Source organism: Syngnathus leptorhynchus, chromosome 10 (genome assembly GCF_054491065.1).
Source record: "Syngnathus leptorhynchus isolate UIUO chromosome 10, UIUO_Slep, whole genome shotgun sequence".
Classification (NCBI taxonomy): Eukaryota; Metazoa; Chordata; class Actinopteri; order Syngnathiformes; family Syngnathidae; genus Syngnathus; species Syngnathus leptorhynchus.
The window spans coordinates 7,539,170-7,550,469 of record NC_141204.1 but is presented as its reverse complement, the minus strand read 5'-3'; the positions used below and the strand labels follow the sequence as shown (position 1 = coordinate 7,550,469).

The 11,300-nt window shown below is 43.3% G+C and overlaps 1 protein-coding gene across 1 annotated transcript; it reads left to right on the top strand.

The window, feature by feature from the left end:
- Positions 1-633: 633 nt before the first annotated feature.
- On the top strand, positions 634-11,088 carry oga (O-GlcNAcase). The gene is made up of 18 exons (XM_085921341.1): positions 634-1,126; positions 1,461-1,512; positions 1,591-1,688; positions 1,786-1,916; positions 2,101-2,272; positions 2,356-2,454; positions 2,536-2,820; positions 2,894-3,052; positions 3,121-3,305; positions 3,538-3,786; positions 3,902-4,105; positions 4,325-4,499; positions 7,516-7,601; positions 8,642-8,746; positions 8,834-8,925; positions 9,043-9,235; positions 9,320-9,479; positions 9,573-11,088. The coding sequence occupies exons 1-18, from the start codon at positions 958-960 to the stop codon at positions 9,707-9,709; spliced, it is 2,751 nt and encodes a 916-aa protein (XP_085777467.1). The 5' UTR covers positions 634-957; the 3' UTR covers positions 9,710-11,088.
- Positions 11,089-11,300: the final 212 nt, after the last annotated feature.

The window sequence follows — 11,300 nt, the reverse complement described above, 5'->3', positions numbered from 1 at the left end:
TGTCTTCTTTGGTTTTATAAGCATGTCAACTTTACTGTCCCTTCCACTGTTGTACACTGCAGTGTGACTATTTGGTTTGTTTTTTCTCTAGGTGAATTGGCATGAGGTTGCAAGGGTGTGCCTGCAAATGATCGACGCCTGATTATTTTTAAACTCTACCCCATATGTTAGATTGCCTTAGATACTGAAAGGCGAAAAAATACTAATAAACTCAGTACAAGATATTAATACCATTGAGAAAAGGGATAAACCTTTTTCAAACATTGGCTCTCTACTCCGTTCCTTATATGGGCCGAGCATCCAAAGATAATCGATTCGCGCTAGATGAACAGCTCGATGGCGAACAAAACACATGCAAGGTAGTTAATATCATTTGTTTTCGCAGTAGGATGACTCATTAATCTCCACATTTAAATCTTATTATGATGAAACCGAACATGTTCTTTGCTAAACCTAACCCTAACAGAAATATCCAGACTAAAAAAAAATAGGTTGCACCACGGAAATTTGTACGTTAATATCTTCGTTTTCAGGGTTGGCGATCATATACGGGAATCATCTTGACCAATGAAGTGTCTTTGTGCAATTTCTTGGTCAGATCTGGTTTTGACTGGTTTAAACTAGTCTAGCGAACATGCGCACTGCGTGTAAACAGGAAGAACTGTAGGGAAAAAACGGGGCAAATACATCAGAGAGCAACAAACGCGAGGATTATTCAAAAATGGATTGCGGTTCATTTTATCTTAACATAAAAAAGTTGTTTTGTCCGATCTAAACGAGTTTCCGATAAAGTTAGTCGCAGCTATTCGACCGTTCTGGTAGGCTCGCTTAACCGAGCAACACCAGACCTGCTGTCTGCCTCGACCGTGACGCGATTGACTTGGTTATTTAAAAGCTACGCTTTTCTTGGATTTTAAGCTTTTCACTCGTTTCTAAGAGTTTTCTACCATTGCGAAAATGGTCCAAAAAGATAAGACGCTGGAGAGGACACCGGTGGAAGCCGAACCGAGCCCCAGCCCAGTCTCTGGAGAGGCTTGTGCCGAGGGTCCCGGCCTGTTGGAAGAGTCCGGCGGAATCATAGTGGAAGCGACGGGCCATAGAAAATTCATCAGTGGTGTAGTGGAAGGTATTTGTGTGATGAGCATTTTGGAATAGCGATAAAAGATTGCTTAATCGTATTCTATGCTGAACAAGCGTTCTATGTAATTGCGTATTTGACCAGAAAATGAAAAAAGGTTTCTCTATTGTCAATAGGCATTACACCCCATCTCATTGTTGCCACAATATTCTTATTTGTTTTGGCTCGGTCGTTGACATTCCTGACACGTTCACTGGATTTATTTATTTTAAATAACGCGTTTAATATAATGATGAGTCAATTTTTTGGACGACGACGAAGCGAAGAAAGCCTCAATTAGCAGCACGGTATGAAGAGTGAATTGCATGGTTTGTCATTGCAGGCTTTTATGGACGACCGTGGACAATGGAACAGAGGAAAGAGTTGTTCAGGAGGTAAAAAAATATCCTGCTTATTTTGATTGTGTGTGTTGTTTCATCCATTCTAATTATTGCTCTCACTATGTTTAATAGACAGCAGAAATGGGGACTGAATACATACCTTTATGCGCCCAAAGATGACTATAAACACAGAATGTTCTGGAGGGAGTTGTACTCCGTGGAGGAAGCAGGTGACTATTGAGAGCAGATGAGAAAATAGGTTAGACCCGTCACTTAGTTGTAAACGTATGGGTTAAATGTGGTTGTTTTTTTGTTTTTGTTTCCCAGAACAACTTATGACACTAATCGGAGCTGCCAAAGAGTATGGCATTGAGTTCATATATGCCATTTCTCCCGGACTTGACATTACTTTCTCGAATCAGAAAGAGGTCACGGCACTCAAGAGGAAACTGGACCAGGTATTTCAACACTCTTTGTTTAAAACAAACAAACAAACAAACCAAATTAATACAACTCGGTGGCAATTACATGTTCAGCATTTAAGGTGTTCTTTTGCTGTTTTGGTCAAACTGCACTTTGAATGCATTTGAGTTACCACTTTATTGTTGGCTATTATTAACAAGCTCCATCTCTATTAATAAGGTGACACACTTTGGTTGCAAGTCATTCGCCTTACTTTTTGACGACATCGACCACAACATGTGCCCTGCCGATAAGGAGGTGTTCAGCTCATTTGCACACGCTCAGGTGTCCATCACCAATGAAATCTACCAGTACCTCGGAGAGCCTGAAACCTTCTTGTTTTGTCCCACAGGTATAATTTTAACTATCTGCAATTACATGCTAATGTCCTTTAGCCTCGGCATTGATTAGCTTTATCATTGTCCTCATTTGCAGAGTACTGTGGAACCTTCTGCTATCCAAATGTCTCTCAGTCTCCTTACCTTCACACAGTAGGAGAGAAGCTGTTGCCTGGCATTGATATTCTGTGGACAGGCATGTGTGACAAAATTTTTCACAAGCGTTATTCCAGCTGCATTTTTGAAGTTGCTGCTCACAAGGCTTGTCTGTTCACAGGACCCAAAGTGGTATCCAAAGACATCACAGTTGAGTCTATAGAAGAAGTGTCTAAGATTTTAAGAAGAGCCCCTGTGATCTGGGACAACATCCACGCCAACGACTACGACCAGAAGAGGCTCTTCTTGGGTCCTTACAAGGGCCGCTCCACAGAGCTCATCCCCAGACTGAAGGGAGTCCTCACCAACCCCAACTGCGAGTTTGAGTCCAACTTTGTTGCCATCCACACTCTGGCCACCTGGTATAAATCTAACATGAATGGAGTGCGCAAGGATGTGGTCATGAGTACGTATGATCCATTTCAGAAGAAGTCTCTTCTTTACAATGCAGCATCATTAATCCTCTTACCTCTTCTCAGCGGACGGTGAGGAAAGCACAGTTTCCATTCAGATTAAGTTGGAGAACGAGGGCAGTGATGAAGAACTGGAGACAGACATGCTGTACAGTCCCCAACTGGCCCTAAAAATGGCCCTCACTGAGTGGCTTGGAGACTTTGTTGTGCCTCATCAATACAACAGTAAGAGAACCATTCAAAACCGTTTTGTTGCAGTACTAGAACCAAAACGTTTTGCTTATCCGTCTTAGGCCGACAGGTGCCTCAGAGCGGTGCCAAAAGTACAGTCATCGACGTGTCCTCCATGGCCCCTCCCTCATTGTGCTCCGATACCACAGTGACGACTGTGTTCCAGCAGCCCATAATGTCTCCGGCCATGCCGCCTCAACTACTAGAACCTCACCCCATGCCAAAAACACCTGAGCAGGAAGAAGAGGTACTGGTTTGCTTCTGCTTCAAACAATCAGAGTATCGCAATTTAGTTATCGGGTGTGTTGGACAAATAATCATCTCAAGTCAAATACTTGCTTGTGTTGAGTGCTGATGGGTAGTTGCTACAGTTGAGTTAATAGATCCATCCATCCACTTTATGAGGAAATATTGAATGGGAAATTGAAAAGAGCGTCTTTCTTTGGATTTGGAACTATGCTAATGTTGTGTCCATGGAGGTGGAGAAGAAGGATTCCGATGAGGAGCCCATGGAGATGGTGATGGAGAAGCAGGAAGAGGCAAACACGGAGACGGATCCTGAGCCGAAACCCGAGGACCCAGTCTTGGTTGACAAGATGGCGGAAGATCTGAAGCCCATGGATACAGACAAAGAGAGCTTGGCAGAGTCCAAGTCTTCAGAAGAGTCCATACAGGAGGATTCTGGGAGCGATATTGCACCCATGCAGACTGACGATCAAATCAAACAGGTGCCACAGATGGATTTGAAGCACTTCACAAACCTTATTATATTGCTGAATGTATAGATTGATGGGATCCAATGCTATCTGAAAGTGTTTATTTCTCTTCGTTTGTTCCCCACAGGATGTATTTGCGCCTGGTCCCGATGAGAAACCACTGTTCACCGTGGAGCCGCTCTCAATCGAGGACCTGTGCCTCCTGGCGGAACTCTTCTACCTGCCTTACGAGTACGGCCCCAAGGCCATGCAGATGTTGAAAGAGTTCAACTGGCTGAGAGCCAACAGCAGCGTCGTCAGCGTCAACTGCAAGATGAAAGAAGACGAGAAGGTCGGTTAATTCTTTAGAAATGTGTCCTTTTCTTTTCATTTTAATTCATTTGAATTAAGATCCAGTGGTTTGCTATGAGGTTGCAAAACAAAATGGCTGATATGTGCTTCCCAAAATGTCCATCAGGTGGTGTAGCCTCCACTGGGGATGAAGTAGACGTGCATGACAAAGCTTTCAATTGTGGATTTTGGCGTCAACACGAGCTGTTTTCTCCTACAGGTTGCAGAATGGCAGTTGAGAGCAGAGAAGTTTGAGGACATGTGCTGCTCTGTCATGCAGATGTTCACACGTCTGTCCAATTCGGCCAACCGCACCATCCTGTATGACCTCTACCCTTACATCTGGGACATCAAGAGCATCATTTCTATGGTCAAGTCCTTTGTCCAGTGGCTAGGTGTGTATGAGTGCAAGTACGCAGGTCTTTTGTCTCAAGGAGCAGGATAAATTTAGTCCTAAAACCTCAGCAGGCATATATGCATTATTCATTCATATACATAACAGGGTCGTGACTTATTCGCAGTCCGCTTCACAGATCAATTTGGTCATAAACCAAAAAAGTAACGAAAGAACATGGCCATCCTGCATACAGGATGTGTGGCCTTTATAATTATTAGCTTATAATATCTTCTAGCTAGCTTAAGATGCAGCACAATAGAGCTCCGGAGGTCACGTGACTCTTCCCCGCTGCTACGTTGGCAGTAAAGTAGCACCTGCATTCCAGTTATTAACAATGGACCAAAGTGATAAAATTAGCATTTATCCCTCAACTTTCTGTCCAAGTGAATTCACGTATCCCTTTGATGAAAAGGACATAATGAGATACTTGCAAAAGCTGGACAGGATATTGGGTAGTACTGATCAATCAAGTGACAGGAGACCCCTTTTTTTTTTATTTCCCAACTATGCAGCAGATAGGGAAAATCCTCCGGCTGCATTGGCAGTGACCTCAACAGTTTTGTCTTAGAGTTTCCCTTTCTCCACACAGATGAGAGCTTGCATCAGCTAGGTCACACATTTAGGTTACAGATTAGATTTTTTTCACGCAAATGGAATAATTATGAAAAAAATCCAAGACCGGAAGAGAGCAAGGAAACAAAAAGCCAGTTAGCAGCTAAATTAGGAATGCTAACAGCAGGTGGAGTGTTCGCTCGCATCCTCCCCACCGCTGGAGACACGTCTTACATTGTCATTTAATAGTAAATAACGATAAAATGAAGTTGTAGCTCTCCGATTAAACTGCGGTGCACTGTGGGGATGCGTAACGTACCCATCCAGAGCTCTATAGCGGTCTCTCAATTCCTACCTTTTTTTTTTTTAATTCTTTGAATCTGACTAAATGCTGGTTGTGCCGCTAGCACCTCCCTGTACTTGACCAAATCTCAGTGGCAAAGGACCCATCAAGGGCTACTGCTGCTTGCTGTGTATCCACTATCGCCATGACTGTACTTCCACACAGAAGCCACTCACTTCCATCTCTGTCTATGGGAATGAGCATCCGTGGGGCAACCTCTTCCTCCACGCCCTAGCGCGCATGCGAGCTTGGACATCATTCACTGACTATGGAAGGCCATTCTGGTGCATAACAAAAACAGATCTGTATTTATTTTTTAAAATAATTTCACTACTTTGTTACTTAAAAGGCTGGATCAGGGTGAATTCCATCTCGCAAAACAAAATACTATTATTTCTTTACCCAACGATACTTTTGAACCTCTCTTTAGCGGCAGAGCGTTTATTAGAGGGGGATTTGTTTGTTTACACAAATTTGAAGAACCTGATTTTTTATGACTATCAATACAAATTGTATAACTGCACATTGTTTTTAGATAGATTTGATTTCATCAAATGCACAACACCCCTAGTCATTAATGGAAGCAAGGCGTCTATTACGGTTTAAGGGAATACAATGTATGGTTAATGCTTGTCTATGTCAGATGGTCCACCCTGTGCCAGTTGAGTAACATGGATTGGCACAAACCTGAATGTGTTGTCAGTAGACTGAAGCACCAGCATGGCCTGTAGGTTACTCCTTGTAACCCAGTTTCATTTCCAGGTTTCTGTTCTATATAGTAAAGCTGAGGACTCCAGTACACAGCAGGCAGCAAACCCCACACTAGCAAAACAATGTCAAGGTTTAGTGGATTGACTAAACCGCTGTAACTGTAATCATGATCAGATTGTCATGTTGAATAACTGCATTGACATGTGCGCAATTGACTCCCCCCTTCTTGTCGTCAAGCCGTGCAGCCGGCACTTAGTCGCAACCTTCTTGTTTTCTGTGCTGAGTTCAACTACTAATAATGATTTTCTACTGTTTTCTCCCTTCACTATGTACAGATGGAAGAATCCACAGTACAAGTTTCTACTGCTATTGGATCGACAGTGGCCGATGTATGCGCAGTACAGGCGAAACGGATTCATGCCTTTTTTCTTGAATGCGACTGATAATTGTGATAGATTAATTGGAGGAAAGGAGGCTGCCCCGCCCCGGATGAAGTCAAATTTTTGGCGCAGCGATTTCAAGCTGCCGGTGTTAACTCCCAAATGTTCTCTCTTTTTTTTTTTTTTTTTTTTTTCTCCCGGCAGCTTCTCTAACTTGTGCTTTTTTTGACATGTTTCTGTCAGTAGGCTTATAGAAGTGGCTCAGACCAGCCTGATGCACCTACTCAAGGAGAATTTAGCCTTTGCTTCCAAAGTTAACCTTACTCATCCATTTGTGTAGTTCTGACCATTATGCTTGTGTCAGATTGGGCCATGCAAGGGCTGCATGATATCTATATTTTTTTTTATCTGGATGAAGGCACTCAGACAGACTTTTCATTGTGGGACATGATTAATTGTATATGAAATTGAACCAATTCCAGCTTTCCTCCCCGTGGGTGCATCCGATCGCTGTGTCGAAAGCACGTTAGGCATCATGAGTTATGATAGTTTGGAATAGTAAGCAGACAGGACAGGTGCGTTATGGCTCCTCACTGGTTGTCGTGGTTTGATGAGTCGCGCTCCCCAGTCATGTGACTTAACGTGACGGCAGCTGAGGCTTACAGACAATACAGTATGCTGTTAGGTTGTTTGGTCTCTTGGCAAAGGAAAGATAGCTTTATTGATATTTTGGGGAGCATGCAACGTGTGTTGGGCTGCATTCAGGTGTTACAGGCCTGCACAATCTTTGAACTTGCCCCCTTGATCTTATTGTAGTCACGCAAGCGTTGGTTCCTTGAGCCTCTTTTCAACCGAAAATAATCCAAAAGCGGTGCCACCGTTTATTCTTCGATGCTTGAATTCTGATTTAATTGTGCTTTTAGAAACATAACCGCCCTTCCTTCCTCCCCACAAATTCCATCCTCCTCCCCCATGTGCGAGAGCCCCGTGCTTTGGTAACACTCTCCGCTTGGCTCTGCTCCTAACAGGGTGTCGTAGTCAGTCCTCAGCACAATTCCCTAAAGGAGACCAAGAACCGTGGGCCTTTAGGGGAGGTCTAGCAGGAGAGTTCCAGGTATCTAATGCACCGAATTTACCACAAAACAATGGAAAAGAAAAAAGTGTTGTAAGCAAAAGGCAATAACGGTGAATGTGTGCTGGTATGACGGGATTTGGTTTGGCAAAGGTGAGCTGATTGTTGAACAGTGTGGAATTCAACCCCCGTCACTCCTCCTAAGTTTTTTTTTTTTTTTTTGAGGGGGGGGGGGGGGTTAATTCATTGTTAAACAGTCACTTGTAACGTACAGTCCAAATATGTATCCATCTGGATTTCTTTCAGCAACTGCTCAAGGAGATGCTGCTCTTCCCTTAGCGCAGGCGGCACACGCGAGCACGGAAAGCGTTTTTAATTTTTTATTTTCATGACATCTCATTTCTTTGCAGGAAGCGCACAAATTCCCATGCCAGTTCTTTGCGAGCGCCCGCGCAGGCCTCTCAGCGCAAGCGAGTTCGCATGCACATTTTGCAATGGAAGAGAAAACTCCAGGGGAAAACATTACTTACCAGGCTAAAGCCACATCTCCGTCCTTGGAGAGCAACGAAACTCCCAATGTCCTCTGACTTACAATTGACCAACTCACCTAGTTCATATCTGACGTATGTTTTCCCACCTGGTGTTCTCTCGGCGCAGGCATCATTCTTTTTTTTTTTCTCAACAGGAGGGTTGCGCAGCGAAATATTGCGATGCCTTACTCAAGGGAAGGTAGCATCTCCTTTAGCAAGTAAAACCTTGGTCAGACCAAATACCTCCCTTGTTTTCGAAGGCTTGGTTGTCACACTCTGCTCCGAAAGTAACAATGACATTGTGGTGAGGTTTGCTCCAGTGGCCCCACTGTCAGATCAAGGAATGGAAGTTCTTATCTTTTTTTTTTTTTTTTCTCTGAATCATATTCATATATTTTTAAGTATTTTCTTGAGCGCATGATCTCCACATCCTCTTGGTTTAACAGTGGTCTCATTGTAGCAAATACCAATAGAAACGCAGTTGGCCGAAAGCACCAAAGCCTCGCTCTCTCACTTGAGGAAGCTGAACCACTTTTCTTCTGACACCCACAGAGATTGTTGCCAATAGATGGGGCAAACGATCTTTTCTACCAGCCTCCGCCCTCACTGCCTACCTCCAAAATCTATTCAATAAGGCCCTACTTTCCCAAAGATGAGGTGAGATGTCTTTTGCCGTCGCTCCCATCCTCTGCTTAACCAACCTCAAAAGTAACAGCCAAGTGTTTCTCTCTCTTGCTTTTCCAGGTTTCGGTCTATAAAATCTGTAAAGAAATGTACTATGAAGGAATGGAGGATGCATCTTCTGTAGAGCAGGAATCTGACCTCATCGGTGACAAGTAAGAGGAATTTTTATTTGCAGCACGTATTGGGGGGGGGAGTCAATATTGATTTAACTTTTTTAAAAATTTCATTTTTGAGATATTTCGTTTATTCTTGAATGATTTTTATGAAAGGTTGGTCGGAGGTCTTCTGTCTGTGAGCCCGGACTATGGCTTTGTGCTGGAGGATGATGAAGGCATCTGCGGCTACGCTCTCGGCACTGTGGACGTCAAACCTTTTATCAAGAAATGCGAGATGAGCTGGATTCCTTTTATGCAAGAGAAGTACCACAAACCCGATGGTCAAAAGGACCTCACAGAGGCCGAGGTAACTTTTTGTTCTCCCCGCTTTTGTCGTCATCGAGGTTACGTGACCTTCCGTCGCTTACTCTTTCGGATTGTGTTTCTGTAGAAGATGATTTTGAGTTTCCATGAGGAAGAGGAGGGTCTTCCGGAATCGTTCCTGTCCAACTTCCCCTCCCTCATCAAGGTTGACATTCATGCAAAGGTCACCGATCCCAGTGTGGCAAAAAGCATGATGGGATGTCTATTATCTTCCCTTAAGGCCAATGGTAGGTGGCCATCATCACCGCTCTGGCTCCATCATACACTCCTCACAAAAAAGTGACAAACATGCTCCTATGCCATTTGTCTGTTAAATCCAGGCTCCCAAGGTGCCTTCTGTAAGGTTCGCCAGACTGACAAGAGAATGTTGGACTTCTACAGTAAGCTGGGATGCTTTGAGGTGGCCAAGATGGAGGGCTTTCCCAAAGATTTCATCATAATGGGGCGAAGCTTATGAGGCAATATTACACACTTGAGCGAAAGAAGGCAAGATGCGGTCAACACGGAACCTTCATAAGACGCAACTTCCACGATGGTTTCAAAGCGACACGACTGCCTGTGCCAGCAGGGACATTTGTTTTATTTTCCAAGCCCTGCACTGCGGTCCTCTTAAGGATGAGATGACTGCAGGCCAGCCAAGGTCGACTCAATCGGTGGAGAGGAGTCACGTCGGAAGTGCGACTGTGCATTTGTTCCATCTGGAGGTCCAACATTTGTACACCTCCAGGAGGCCAGAAGTGACATCTTTTTTTTATGTGAAAAGACACATCAGCCTCGGTTGTGAGGTTTTTTTTTTTTCACGTTTTCCTCTCGCCCAAATTGTTTACTGATCTAATTCGGGGTTGGGGAACCTTTGTCCTTTGAGGGGCCAGTTGACTTTTTATCACGTCCTCCATAACTTCACTTTTGACAGAAAACAATGCAACAAAAAAACAACAACAAATGTTTATGTTCATTTGGAAGTGAAATGTTTTGAGCAGTTTGAGTTTCTTTTTCTCAAATCGCATGCCGGGCAGGATTCAAAACTTTCAGATTTCCCCACCCCTGTTCAGTATAAAATTTACCACAGGACCAAAAATCGATCGAGTTCCTACCCATTTTTGTAGGGGAAAAATAAACTGCAGTGTTTTACATTGATTGGATGACTACTCGGTGACTTGTCAACCAACGGTGGCCACATCAACATGTTATCTGTGCGACAGGATATTCCCTCTGTGAAGATCTTCCCTCCTGATTTGCTTTCTTTTTAGCACGGTTGCTTTAGCGTGAATGTCTGCCACTCCACAGTCCGTTATTCCATCTTGTCACCAAAGTGGCATTTTTGTTCTTTCTATTTCATTTCAGTTTTGCCTTCTGATGGGTTTCCCAACTTTATTTAAAAAAACTGTATAGTGAACAAACAAGCACTTTGTTTTTAAAAAAAAAAAGAAACGTGTTCTGTTCATCTTAATTCTGTTATTTCAAAGCACAGAGGAAGATGCATGCCACTTGCCTCTGTGAGTGTGAAACTGTAGATGGGTGTTATATTCATTTTGGATACCTTTACTGAGATAGTTTCAAGCATTCTGTTTGGCCTGAAGGAAAATATTTTGTTACCAGTCCCTTCGCTTTACAGGTACTCCATCCTCTGGACTAATTTCTGATATGAACGCAGATGTTCTACTCACGCTTGTTACATGCTTTCCTTGTCTTCACAGGAGGGATCAGCTGTGACTCAGTGAAAGGGCTGCTCATATTGTATTGTACATAATGCAAGTTTAGGGGCAGTTTTACATGTAAAATTTGTATGTAAGATTCATAAAGTTGAAAATAAATCTGAAAAATATATAAAAAGAAGGGTCTCAGGGGTCTTTGGTCCATCATGACTGTGTTCTACACACACACACACACACACACACACACACACACACACACACACACACACACACACACACACGAAAATAGGATGGTATAATCCACAGGACAAACATTTGATCACAAAAGTTAACATAAGCAAAAACAACCAGTACAATTTCATAATTGTTCTGATTGCTAATTATTCACTCGTA

Coding starts and splice junctions, on each gene's coding strand:
- oga (XM_085921341.1), top strand. CDS start 958: ATGGTCCAAAAAGATAAGACGCTGGAGAGGACACCGGTGGAAGCCGAA. Junction 3,787..3,901: donor CTGACGATCAAATCAAACAG/GTGCCACAGATG, acceptor TGTTCCCCACAG/GATGTATTTGCGCCTGGTCC. Junction 8,926..9,042: donor TCTGACCTCATCGGTGACAA/GTAAGAGGAATT, acceptor TTTTTATGAAAG/GTTGGTCGGAGGTCTTCTGT.